Genomic DNA, 14,192 nt, shown 5'->3' with positions numbered 1-14,192 from the left:
TCTCTCTGACTCGGCTCCAGTTGAGGATACACATTTTGTGCGTGCAATGAAGCGGTTTGCAAAAGCTGATCCCTGAGTCGATCAGTGGATCCTTAAAGGAGCCACTCTGATCTTTCATTTCACATCCTCTGAGCGCAGCACTCCACTCGCTGACGCCTCGCCCACCGCAGCCCTTTTACACACTACCTCCGCTTGCGGCGCCTGCGGCAGCTGAAAACCGCCCCCCTCCCGCCACAATCGAAGATTTTTCTCAATGGAGGCCTTCCCTCCTCTAACCCCCGCCCCGGCCAGGAGATGGCAGCTAACGCCGGGCCAGGAGCCACTGCCGAGGGAAGGGAAAGAACGCATTCTCCCCCCGAGAGCTGCGCGTTCGCTCTGGAATACAGAATCTCCAACTTATGTGTAAACCCACTCCGACCTCTGTTCCACGCATGCTCAAAGACCACGCATGCCCCCCTCCTCGTCACTCCTTTGCAATTGACAAGTTTCTGCTTCCGCGACGCGCAATTTCTCAATGAAAAGCCATCAGCTGATATGTACAAAGGCCACCATCACCTTGCAGAACGGGAATTCTTTTTGAATAAAAACAGGCAAACGCAGACGGACGGGGGCAAGACAGGTCAAAAACCTGCAGCCAAGCCCTAAATGCAGCAGTACTGAGTTCCCCTCGCCCCGGATTTTTTTCCCCCTGTGCAAAATCCGGCGTTATGATCTAGGACGGATATTTAGGTCAGAGTCTTTGGAGAGCCCGTTCCTTTGTCGGTTTCAATTACTGTTTCTGTCGAGGTTTTACGCTCCTCCTACCTACCATTGAAACGACTGCAGTAAAGGAGGACAAAATCAGTTTATATCAGCGGGGGCTACTGAGCCCCGCTCCATTTCTAACAACCGCGTCCCCCCCCTCCCGCGCGCAAGCAAATTCCAACGTGTCTATTTTAGATCAGCCCGTTTTCTTTTGGGTCCTCCCTTCCCACGCCTGTTTTATTTCTATAAGCACGGCTGCGGAGGACTGAAGCCTTCTTGAAATTAATGGAACCCATTACGCTCAATCCCAAGAAGCGAGAGCTGTTTGCGGCAGCGAAGGGAAAGGAACTCTGCACATGCTCCATTGGAGCATGTGCAGAGTTCCCTTCCCTTCGCTGCAGCAAACAGATGCAACCTTCATCTATTCAAGGTTTTTAAAAGGCCCCGGGGCTGAGCCACGATCGACGCGAAGTCCTCCCGATGTTTGTTCGCTGTCCAGCGGCTCAGGCGCTGAAAGGCAACGGCGCCCTCGCTCCCCCGGAAGGCGCGCCCTGCCTTTCATTCACGATTCCGCCTCTCCCCGCCCGAATCGCTCTTCATTCACCGCCCTGCACAGGAGACGTTTTTCACGTGCCGGCATCCATGGCTCGAGGTTCCCCTGCATTTGCGTAGGCATCGGTCTAAGCAATGAAATTGGCTCCTCCACGTGCGCCTTAAAAATAGCTCGCGTCAGCGGACGCGCCGCGTTTGCTCCTGCCGCGAAGGAGGGAGGGGTGGGTGGGTGTGGGGAACACACGCGGCGAGCGTTCGCTGCTCCTTCCCCCGAGCCCGCCCGAGACCCGCACATTTCCCTGGAAAGGTGACCACGTGCGCAGACGCGACGGGGTGAGTCTCCCGCCGCGCAAGCCGGCAGGCGCAGAAGCGCGCCTCTCTTCGGCACGCCGCCTTGTTATGCTGACGCTGCCTTCGTAGCCACAGAAACCGAAGGCTGGCCGCCCAAGCCCTCCTTTCCGGAGAGGGAAAGATGCGAGCCGTTTGCGGGCAAGCCGACGCGTGTCACCTTATATACCCGAGACATTCACTTGAATGCGTAAAAAGGAGGGCATCGTTTAGCCGGCGTCAGGCCGGTCGCGCTGTTGGTAGAAAAGCAAGAATCGGGTTCAGTGGCACTTTAAAGACCACCTCGATTTCCAGCTTCACGGCACAAGGCTGCAATTTAATGCGCGTTTGACTTGGGAGAGAATCGCCTGGACTGACTTGCGCATAAACACCGGGGATTCCCTCTAGAAGTGATTCATTTATTATACTGAATTGTACAACCGCGGAGCGCGACGGAATAACAACGCCGGGTAAAAACAAAAAAGCGCCTCTGGCCAATCCCTTGAAACAACCCCCGAGGCGAATCTTGAATACACTCGATCCTGAACACGTGCATTCCTATGTGGGATCGGGATTTCAGCTTTACTTGGAAATGAATTCCCATCAAAGCCGGCAGGGTCCACTGCCCCACAAATGCGCAAAGGCTCTTCCGCTTAAAATCAGACGAAACGCATTTTAAAGCTAGGATCGCTTTATTTCATGTCAATCCTTTGGAGGGGGAGGGAATGACACAAACGTTTCTTGTTTTGGAGGGAGCGGCTCTCGGGGGCATTCGCACAGATGTCACACGTTCAAACAAAAGGACACGTGGTCACAAATCACACACGCTCGGTAGGGGAAAAATCTTATAAACGCTCTTCTCCCCCCCCCCCCCACGCACCAGCCAGGAAACCTCGTCACCCCTCCCCTGCCAATCGAGAGCTGCCATCCATCAAAGAGTTTGCCTTTCTTTAATGGAAGCCCTTTCCCTCTATTAGCGTTCCCGCTTTGCAAAGGGGAGGAAGGGGGCGATGCCCACCCCGCAACCTCCCGCCTCATCTGCCTGCCGAGACCCCTTTCCATCCCTTCCGCAGCGCGCCCTCCCAGCGAGGCTCCCCGCGGAGCAAGGGGGAGGCTGCCGCCGCCGCCTCTCCCCGCCACCGGCTCTGCCGCCGCCTCCTCCCCCCCTCCCTGCCTCGACTCGCGAGTCCTCCTTCCCCTCCCTGCCTCCTCAGTGGTCCGCCCGGTTGGGTTACGCAGGAGCCGTCGCCAGCAGAAAGCAGCAGCAGCCGGCAAAGCGCACGGCGGGCATCTCCGGAGAAACGGCGGCAAGCCCCGTGGAGTGACTGCGAGCGACGCGAAAGCAGCAGCCCGCAGGAGCCTCCTCCGCCGGGGAGGGGGGGGACCGGACTCGGATCCCCGAAAGCGGGGCGAGGAGCACGTGTGAAGGAGGAGGAACGGGGTGCGGAGAAGGGAGGGCGGCGCGCGGGGGGCCGCAGGGAAGTCCCGGGCAGCCCCGCGGGCAGCCCACGTGGCGAGTGACTTGCGCGCCCAGCCACGGCCGCGGCGCCTCGGGACTGCAGGAACGGCGCGGGGAGCGGCTCCTTATGTAAGGGTGTCCGTCGCCGCACTGCAAATCCTTACTCAGGAGTAAGTCTCACTAGCTTCGACGGCGGGGGAGGGAGTTAGTTTCCCCGCGGACCGCAGCCGGAACTAGGAGCAATCCTAAGCGGAGTCGCGCCCTTCTAACCCCATTGCAGCCGGCGAGCTTCGAAAGGGGCAACTCGGTTTCGGGTCGACCCGCAAGTCTCCCGCGCGGTGGCGCCCAAAGTGGGCGAGCGGGGCAGGGAGGCCGCGCCATGTCCGCTCCTCCCAGCTTGGACTCGGCGGCGGTGGAAAGTTTCCTCGACAGCCACCCGGAGCTGGTGGAGAGGTGGCTGAAGCGGCGGAACTGGCCGAGCGGCAAAGCGAGCGGCGGGCCCGAGGAGCGGCGGGAGAGCGACGGCGGCGGCCCCTTCGGCCTGGGCTGCCCCGAGGCGTCGCCGTCGGGCGGGCTGCAGCGGCGCGCCTCGCAGAAGGAGCTGCGCCGGAGCTTCGCGCGCTCCAAGGCCATCCACGTGAACCTGACCTACGACGAGCACGTGCACGCGCGGGCCCAGGAGCCGCTGAGCAGCGCCCGCCGCCGGGCCCTGCTGCGCAAGGCAAGCTCGCTGCCGCCCACCACGGCGCACATCCTCAGCGCCCTGCTGGAGTCGCGCGTGGCCCTGCCCCAGTACCCGCCCACCGCCCTGGACTACAAGCGCTACCTCAAGGAGCACAACGAGCGGCAGTTCTTCCTCGAGCTGGTCAAGGACATCTCCAACGACCTCGACCTGGCCGCCCTCAGCTACAAGATCCTCATCTTCGTCTGTCTCATGGTGGACGCTGACAGGGGCTCCCTCTTCCTCGTCGAGGGCGGCGCCAAGAAGAGCCTGGTCTCCAAGGTCTTCGACGTCCACGCCGGCACCCCCTTGCTGCCCTGCTACAGCTCCGAGGACTCCAACGAGGTGCAGGTGCCCTGGGGCAAGGGCATCATCGGCTACGTGGCTCAGCATGGAGAGACCGTCAACATCCCCGATGCCTACCAGGTAGTATGAGGATTTGGGGGGTGGGTGGGATTGTAACAACAACAACAGTGCACTTAGACTAGTGTCCACACAGAGCACTGAACAGTCAGCATTGTTATTATCCTCACAATACATCTGGAGAGGGTGCTGGGGCTGAGAGGAGTGGCTTACCCAAGGCAGGTGGCAGTAGTGGGATAAAGACTGGTTTACAGCCTAACCTCTTCTCCGAACACCTGTTTTGGGCAGCTCACCTGGTCAAAAGAATACAATAACGCCATAAAAACCAGCAGCAACCCTGTTCCATCCTCTGCCATTTGGACACTCCAAACTTCTCTAGCTGGAGACTGTGTCACTCGCAATGCTTCCGCCATGTGTGGGTCATCATTTTGTGTGAGGAGGGCAATGTGTGTTTTTCCTTTGGTATTTGCAAACATATATCCTCAAAACAATTTGGGCTTACAATTTAGAGAGTATATGCATTGCCCTGTTTGCGCAGAAACAGGTCCCGCATGCTTTGAGAGGGTTATGAGTAGTGCAGTTGGATTGCGAATATTGTAACAGTGGGAAAGGATGGGTGGAACTGATCAGGGTGAACCATAAAAACAAGTCGGGACATTAAAAAAAGCAACAGCACAAAAGCAACATTCGGCTGTCTAAAATGCTATTCGTAAAATGGTCCTTGGCCTTGAAGCAGATCATAAAGACAACTAAAAATGATGGAACCTCTCAAGCTTGGAGAGGCTGGATTTCTAATGCACCCGTAGGTTGTTTACACTAAAACTGACAAAAGTTGGGTAACAATTACAAAATCCAATTTCCAAGCTCTAAATCCAGTTGGTTTTAAAAAGTTAAACTGTTCTGCACTTCTCTAAAAATAGCAACGGGGGGGGGGGTGGCAGTGGTGGAACAGCATACAAAGTTACCTAATTTCAGTGACGTGGTAGAATAAAAACATTTTGAGTTTGACTTGTTCCAAAAGCTGTCCGTTAAGGGTTTTCTTGCCTTATGTGATCAGGATAGCTAAAGAGATGTGAAAAGATCTCTTTTAGTATAAGTCTTAGAGGATTCAGGCGACAGAGCTACATACTAAATGCCATTGATAAAGGGCAGCGAAAATTACACAAAACAGCATGTGAGATTTCATATTCTCTAGAACTCTTCATTATCTGAACATTGAAAAGAGAGAGAGAAGAAAAAAGGGTATTTTTTAAAAAGCTTAAAATGTACTACTCATGTGTTTGCCTGTGTTTTCTGTTCGATGGCTCAAGGATGTGGTACTGCTGGTCTCAGGCATACTATTGGAGGTGAGGTGGCCATTTCCCACATATTTACAGGTAGCAAATGGTAAGCATTTAAGACAACGGTCTATATTGATTGAGGTTCACTCCCAGGAACGGGATCTTAAGGTTGCACCACAAATAACAAGTGTATAGCTTCCTGTTACCTCATCTTACAAGAGTCCAGGCACTCTTCTCCACAATTGGTTAGTATTAACTATTTCCAATATGTGAAAGACTTGGATTTCATTGTGGGAATCCTATTCCTATGCAAAGTGTCCTGACTTGTCTAATCTGTCTTGGTTTTTGTGAGACTAGAATGCATCTCTGATCTCCCAACAGACGAATAATTGTCTCAGTTGGGCATATATATTCTGATTCTCGAGTAGCACCATTTAATTTCTGCTAGATTTTTGTAGGTGTCGACTGTGTGCAAGGATGGAAAAAATAAATCAAAATTCTTGGGTAGTAGCATCAAATATCTGCCGTGCCTTCCTAAGCAGAGTTATACCTTTCTAAATTTGTTGAAGTGAATGAACTTAGAAGGGAGTAACTTTACCTAGGATAGCAGTGTTAAAGAGCAATCTGAAACAGATCTGAAACTCTCACAAAAGTGTTCTTAGGATCGCACGGTTTAGCATCAGGATAAATAGGCACTTGAATTTTTTTTCATTCCAGCCATGTCTGTTATAAGCTCAGTTTTCCATTCCACAATCCATCCATGCAAAGCAAATTTGTAGTTGTATCATTGCATCATAGTTCGAGCATATTATGAATTATTCAGATTATCCAGTCACCATGAACAAATTTAGTTTGGGAAAAACCATCCACTACACACAAAGTAATTCTGTGAATATGCTGTTGTGGATGGATACCAGGGACATTTCTTAGGTTTTGTACTTTAGTTCAGCTACCCAAACCCAAGAATACATGCTCGGCTTTGGCAGGAGCACGTAAAAATGACTTAAATATCTCTTTAAAGTACGCACAAGTGACACCTAATCTTTTCCTGGTCACTGCTTGTACTTGTGGTGATTTCTCTACACAGGCACCCTGCCAGACTCACATCTGTGCATGTATTTTGTAGTCAGGCATCTTTTCTTGCGAGTGTAAAACATGACGCAAGGAGAAGCCACTGGTGATTGCAAAGAAAAAAAGGATGTGTGTCCTTCTGCCTGTGGTTCTCCAAGTTCCAGTGACAGGGGTAACCATAATGCTTTATTTTAAATACATTTTCCCAGCATAGCACAGAGTGAAGATGCAGTTCAGAGTACGTTCTTCCTCAGTAAATTGTGTGGGTTGTTATTGCCACTGTGTTGATAGACAAGTTTTAGGTGGCTTCTCGGCCTCTGTTGTCCCCTTCCTTAAATGGGGAGAGTAGAACTTCAGACCACCGAGGTCCATATCTTTAAAAACATCTACAAGAAGCTCCAGGATTTACAGGCTATTTTTTTCTTACTATGAGAGAAGTATAAGCCTATTTATTTGCTGAAATATCAATATTGCAGTAGGGTTGTTCTAAAAAAAATGAGAAAAGGAAATGTCATTCACTCTCCTAATTATAAATGGGTGCAAAGCGTTTTATGAGAATTTCCCCTTCTTCATCTAGGTAGTCAAGAGACATGGTAGTTCCCAAGATGGGTATGAAAAACAAGAAAAGCTGTCCAACTAAAAGCTAACCAGATGCTTCCATGGAGCCTGTTAACAAGGCGTGAAAGCAAGAGTTGTCCCACACTGTTTGCCCCCTAGCAACTGGAACCTGAAGGTTCCATTCACAGCCCTTGGTAGAGGGAATCCTCTTTGAAGTTGGCCAATTCCCTTTAAAAATTATCAAAGGTAGTGACCATTGCCAGATCTTATAACAGTAAATTCCGTATGTCGCTTATGTATAGTGTGAAGAACTATTGTCTCTCAGTCAGTCACTTTTGCTTACCGGCCTTGACTTCTGTTGGTATGAGAGAGGAAGTAAAAAAAGTCTCCTTCAAAATGTATTTGGAGAATGTATTTATGCTGTTTCTTCTTAGCTGTCTTCTCCTAAACTAAAATGAAATGCCAATATTTTAGCATGTCCCAACCACTGCCATTTTCTGCACTTTTTCCTTCTTTGCGATGCCTTTTTTTGAGATGGGTTGATTACTACACATACAGTGTCATCCCAAGAATATTTTTCTGCAGGAAACATCATTGGCTAATCTTGAACGGGATTCTGAGTATACCTGCTTGTATCCCAAATGTAACCACACCATGGATTTATATAAAAACATTCTTCAATCCCTTTTTAATAATCAGCAGTATGTTTTTTGCCCTTTTTGTTGCATCATCACACTTAGTTGATATTTTATTAAGTTATCTATCACAACGCCCTGACTAGGATAGCTCAGGTGAGCCTGATCTTGTCAGATCTCAGAAGCTAAGCAGGGTTGGCCTTGGTTAGTAATTGGATGGGAGGCCTTCCAAAAAAGACCAGGGTTGCAGAGGCAGGCAATGGCAAACCACCTCTGTTAGTCTCTTGCCGTGAAAACTCCACAAGGGGTCTCTATAAGTCAGCTATGACTTGAGGACTCTCACCACCACCACCACATATATCACAACAAGATCTTTTTCATAGCAGAAAGTGCATGATGTAGTGGCTAGACTGTGGGAAAACCAGCGTTCAGATCTACACTCTTATCATGAATTTGATCCAGACACATTGTCATCTTAACCTAACTCACATGGTTGTTGGGAGGACAAAATGGGAAGGGGAAGAACCATATATGTTGCTTGGAGCTGCTGGGACAATGGAATAAAAATGTGATAGACACATAGACACTGCCAGTTCAGACTCCATCAGTAATAAATCTGTTAGTCTTGAATGTAGTAGGATAAAAGGTGGGTGTACAAATAAACGGAATGGTGCTGCAAAACTCCTTTTCGTGTTTTCTGAGATAGGCTGACATAACTACTCCACTGGCAACAGTATTTATGGAAAGTTTGGAATTTTTTTTTTTGCCTCGCTATACATCGCTTTACTCTTACTTTCAGGAAAACTTGCTTGGAACGTGTTACCTGTTCACCTAGTTTGCAGAGTACTTTTTGCAACCTGCTTGAGTCTTCACTATCCTGAATTAATTCGGTATAATTTACACACTTGGCCACCTTCTGCTTATCCCCGATTCCAAATAATTTGCCAGCACTTGTGCTCCTATTTGTTCTCATCAATTTGGACAAGACTTTCACCTTTTAAAGGAAACCTTCTGGCCTTTTATAGCTTCTTTGATGGTGCTCGTTAATCTTGCTAGTGCCAGCTTAGACTTGTTTGTACGTTTCTTCATCTATGTTACATGGTTTGCCTGAGCATTTTAAGTAACCTCCAAATGTCCTGAAGAGGTTGAAGAAACGATTGCAATTTCCTTTTGATTAAGGGACAAACTATATATAATTTGGGGATATAGGAACCCCAATCTTGTAATTTAGCTGAAAAAGTTACATTTGTGTATGCATTTGTATGGATTTATTTATTTTATTTATTTTTTCAATTTATATACCGCCCATCCCCAGGGGCTCTGGGCGGTGAACAGTTAAAATCGATAAAAACAAGAACTAAAATCAATATACAAACAATAAAACAAATTAACAAAATGCAGTGGTGGGGAGAACCCTCCCCCACCCCAAAGGTGGGAGGCCGACATGGCGCCGCCCCCTTCAATCACCGAATGCCTGGTGGAACAGCTCTGTCTTACAGGCCCGGCGGAACGATAATATGTCCCGCTGGGCCCCGGTTTCCATTGACAGAGCATTCCACCAGGCTGGGGCCAGGACTGAAAAGGCCCTGGCCCTGGTAGAAGCGAGGCGGGCTTCCTTAGGGCTGGATTGTGTGTGTGTGTACGTGCATATGAGTGCGTGCGTTTCCCAATAAATGCTTCCTGGGCTGCTTTTAGCCCCGACAGAGAAAAAAAGACAGGTAGGCTATTTTTGGTTGGAAAAATGACATGGGGAAATGTAAACCTTCCTTCTGTGCTGTGACCCTGATCTTCCCTCTCTTCTCCGTGATTGCTTTTTGCAGCTGAATTATACAGGTCCCTAATGCAATGTGTGGTTTGTCTCTTATCCTCTCATTCTTGTTTTGCACTCTCTGCTTTTCTTTCCAAATCCCTTGAGGCCGTTGTGTCTTGTAATTCTTTCATTAGTTTATGTCAACAACACAATCGGTTTATTCGGTTTGAGAACTTGGATTTGGGTAGTGATGTTGAGAAGCACATTTGTGTGCGTACAGTGGTCCAAATTGGTGGTTCTCAAACTGGGGGACGGGACCCCAAAGTGCCATTGGGTTGCAAAGCCAGGAGGATGTGGAATAGATGAGGGGCCATGATTCAGTGGTAGGTGCCAGCTTCAGTCCCTGGCGTCTTCAGTTAAAAGGGATGTGGTGGCCGGTGATGTGAAAGACCTCAGTCTGAGACCCTGGAGAGCTGCTACCAGTCTCGGTAGACAATAGATCCAGAGGAGTTAGCCGTGTTAGTCTGTAGTAGCAAAATCAAAAAGAGTCCAGTAGCACCTTTAAGACTAACCAACTTTATTGTAGCATAAGCTTTTGAGAATCACAGTTCTCTTCGTCAGATGCATGGAGGGCAAGAAGAAACTGGTCAGATATATAGGTGGAGAGGGAAGGGAGGAGTAGATGCAAACAGTAGCTTCTGATATGGAGATCAGTTTGCTTCTGTTAAGGAAGTCAGTTACTTCTGATAATGAGATAACCATTCATAGTCTCTATTCAATCCCAGCTTCTCGTTGGATTTTGTTTTTGAAAGGTTTCTGTTGAACTACAGTGACCTTTAAGTCCTTGATGGAATGTCCTGGTAGATTGAAGTGTTCTCCCACTGGTTTCTGGATGTTGCCATTTTTAATGTCAGATTTGACACAAATCTGACCAGTTTCTTCTTGCCCTCCATGCATCTGATGAAGAGAACTGTGATTCTCGAAAGCTTATGCTACAATAAAGTTGGTTAGTCTTAAAGGTGCTACTGGACTCTTATTGATTTCAGTAGACAATACTGACCTAGAGGGACCAAGGGTCTGATTCCGTGTAAGGAAATTGCATCTGTGTGTACATAGAAGTGTGCTCTGAGAGGTAGAATGGCATCATTCAATTGGCCTCTGCATAATGTGGGCATGAAATAAACCTGTTGCTGAGTAATTCTATCTATTTACGAATACTAAAAAATGACACAGTGAACTGCTTGTTTTTATGTGGAAGTAAATTTAATTGTCTTAACCATTTCTCAATCCATTTCTTTCCTCTGGCAAGGAGACTGAAGTGTAGACTAGGCAAAATATTTTTCTTCGCACAACATATCAATTATTTGAATACTCTAAATATATAAGAATGATTTATGGACTTGGCAACTTATTGTTACTCAGTTAATCATTTCAAAAACCGTGGCCCAAGCCTTGTAATTAGTATGCAATCCGCAATTTCAGTAGGCAGAATATACTAGGATTGAATTGGTGAAAGCAGTATTCAGCTTAAACGAATTTGTTTCCTGATTTTTGGATAGGCTTAGTGTGAACATTGTCCTCTAAGGCATTGTACCAGGAGACAGAACAGATGGGCTGAGAAAGACTCATGACTAAGATCTGGGGCAAGATGAAATATTTATCAAACCTGTTCAGAACCACATTTATCTCTTTCAAGGCAGCCTTTAGATTCTGGCTCCTCCGTCTAGTGTACCAAGGTCAACGATTAGGAAATGGAGCCCGAGGATCCAGCCATATGCCCTTCTCATGCTTAGAACTGAGATTAGAGTTCTCGGAATTCAGCACGTTCTAAGGAGTCAAAGCCACTGTGGTTTGAAGTGGTGAAGGAAAGTATGTGCGGACTTGGAAGTGACCAAAGATTCACTTTGCAAGGGCAAGTTTTTTTTTTATATATATATATATATTCAGTATTACATTTCTTTCCTGTAAACCAAGTCCTTGATCAGTTTTACAGTTTCCCCCCCCCTCTTCTCTGAAATCTAATCCTGAGGATTAAATCCTACTTACCTGTTATGTTAGATAAATGGGGTCCCTGAGGAAGTAAGAAACCACAGCGATATGCAGTTGCTGAGATCAAATAAGTTGGAATCCCTGAGCTTCTCGGTTACCCAATGCCAGGCCTATGGGATGCAGGAAAGACTTTTTGCTCAAAGGCAGCTTTTTAAAATTACGAACTTTACATGTTTCATGGCTGAGTCTTGCTATTAAAAATAACCTGGTCCCAGAGAGTAGACTAGAACAAAGATGGGGGTTGAGTTTCTGTTGTGGTGGGCAGACATTAAATTGCTTTAATTTTATCATTTGAAGTTTAGTTCCTCTTTGCTTTGTGATTGGTGCAAGTGTAGTAAATCCTGCGAAGTAGCCAGCTTGGAGCTTGCAGTGGAGTATAGCACTAGAACCCAAAGAACCGTTCTTTAGGACCAGGAGGTTTGGTGACCAGAGGTGCATACAGTAGTTCAGTAGTTATATGACAAGCTTTAAGAAGATATCTCCTTTCTTTTTGTATTATATAACACGCTGGGAGAATATGCCCTGACCTGAATAGCCTAGGTGTGCCTGATCTCGTCAGATCTCAGAAGCTAAGCAGGGTCAGCCTTGGTTAATAATTGGATGGGAGACCTCCAATGAAGACCAGGGCTGCAGAGGCAGGCAATGGCAGACCACCTTTGTTAGTCTCTTGCCATGAAAATCCCGTTGGGGGTTGCCATAAATCAACTCTGACTTGAGGACTATCTCCATCACCACCATGGGAGAATATGGCATTGGCTTGTTTTAATAGCTTTGTTTGTAAGGGTTGTGTTTTATTGCTTTAGATGTAAACAGCCTTAGACAGGTAGCATCATGCACATTTCATAAACAAACAAATAAATAAATGCCAGTGGGACAGCTCACTTGCTGCCTCTAAGTATCATGAACCTCACAGAAAGGCTAGAGAAAGAGATCAGAGGCTCTTGCTTTTAGACTGTATGCTTTTAGGATTATATTCATTCATATAAGTTCCATTTTCGGGAAAGCATTTCCATTTTTTCGTATCATTGACTTCATCTGAATTTCCTTTTTTAAAATTAATGTTGCATACAATATTCCGTGTGATGGTCAGTCGTGAGTTTCCGTCGCAGCACTATTCTGCTTTCCCCAGATCTTGACAGCACCTATCTATCGTTTTGATGGACAATGTTAAGCTCAAGGCTCTCTGAAGCACATAGTGCACAAACAGAGCAAATAGCACCTAAACTTGGGGATTGTCCCTAATGTAAGTCTCCCAGAAGTATACCTTTACCAACTCCTGGCTCCCAATTTACGTAGAGCCTTAATGTTCTTCCTTCAGCCATTTTATCTGGTCGATTTCATGGGATTCCTTATTATAGCAGGTGTTGTCCTTGTTTGATGGACTGTGTTGAAACTCTCTCCCATGTTCTTCTCCAGTGCTCTTTTTATCTGGCGCCACGCCGGGATCTTCTACATCCTATATTAGCCCAACTTCCAGAGTTTTCTGATGATTTTAAGGTTCAGTTTCTGCTTGACAACCCAGATGGGGAAATAACTGAAATAATAGCAACGTTTCTCTACAGTGCCATGGCTATATGCCCTGATAAGTAATATTCTATACTGATTTTGCTGTACTGCTGCCCTGTTCCTATCTGTAATTTTAATATCATTCTGTATGGACTCATTTCTGTATTTAAAATCTTATATTTTTATATATGCCAATAAAGGCATATATATATGAGTGCTTGAGTGAGTGCACAAACATAAAGCTGCTTGAGGCATTAAGTGAGGAGTATAATGGCCAGAATTGTGTAAACAAAAGGACTGGTGTCAAGTAAACCTAAGCTGCAGCATCACTGCAAACTTCATCAGATGTATAAATAATTATATTCTACTTTGAACATGATAAAATAGGAATAGGGAAGCAAAAGTAGAAGAAGAAGGTAAAATAAGACTTTGGTCAGTCACTCTACAATCTATATTTTATGCGACTAAGCCCTTATTTTTCAAAACCGTGCAACAGTTTCACTTATAGGGAAATCGTGGAGTACGCAAATGAAGTCTTGAGAAATGATTTGTAGTTAGATACAGATATCAGTTTTAATAGATTCGCTTTTATCTATTTTTCTTTCAGAGGAGTATTGGATTCCTAATATGTTTTACTGATTTCCATGGGACTTAATCCCAGACAAGTATGCTCACAATGGCAGACTCTGCTGGTTTATTGTAATCAGAGCTGAATGTTAGAGACTCTGTGGATGTAGCTCATTGTAGCTAATTACGTATGATGGTCTGTTTTGTTACCAGGAGGGACACAGACTTCACATCAATGAAGCTGCCTAATACCAAGTCAGAATTTGGTCCTACCCAGGGCTTCTTTCCTGGGAAAAGAGGTGGTGGAACTCAGGACTGCACAATGACGTCATTTTGGGTCAGCTGGAACAAGGGGGGAGTTTTTTAAAGTTTAAATCACCCTTGGCGAAAATGGTCATATGGCCGGTGGCCCCACCCCCTGATTTCCAGACAGAGGGGAGTTTAGAGTGTCAATCTAAACTCCCCTCTATCTGGAGATCAGGGGCAGGGCCATCGGCCATGTGACCATTTTCAAGAGGTTCCGGAACTCCGTTCCACCGTGTTCCTGCTGAAAAAAAGCCCTGGTCCTATCTAGTTGGGAATGATCCGTTAGTATAGGGCATTTTATGAT

General features: G+C 46.8%; 1 protein-coding gene across 1 annotated transcript in view; it reads left to right on the top strand.

Annotated features, from left to right (window-relative positions):
* The first annotated feature begins 3,461 nt into the window (after nt 1-3,461).
* PDE11A (phosphodiesterase 11A) overlaps nt 3,462-14,192 on the top strand; it is a 243,599-nt gene continuing 232,868 nt past the window's right edge. Inside the window, exon 1 of the mRNA XM_054970122.1 lies at nt 3,462-4,229. Coding sequence (XP_054826097.1) covers nt 3,462-4,229 — 768 coding nt within the window. The remainder of the gene's footprint in view (nt 4,230-14,192) is intronic.

Source organism: Eublepharis macularius, chromosome 2 (assembly GCF_028583425.1).
Source record: "Eublepharis macularius isolate TG4126 chromosome 2, MPM_Emac_v1.0, whole genome shotgun sequence".
Lineage (NCBI taxonomy): Eukaryota > Metazoa > Chordata > Lepidosauria > Squamata > Eublepharidae > Eublepharis > Eublepharis macularius.
Note: the sequence above shows the minus strand (reverse complement) of the source record. Positions and strands in the feature narration are given on the sequence as shown.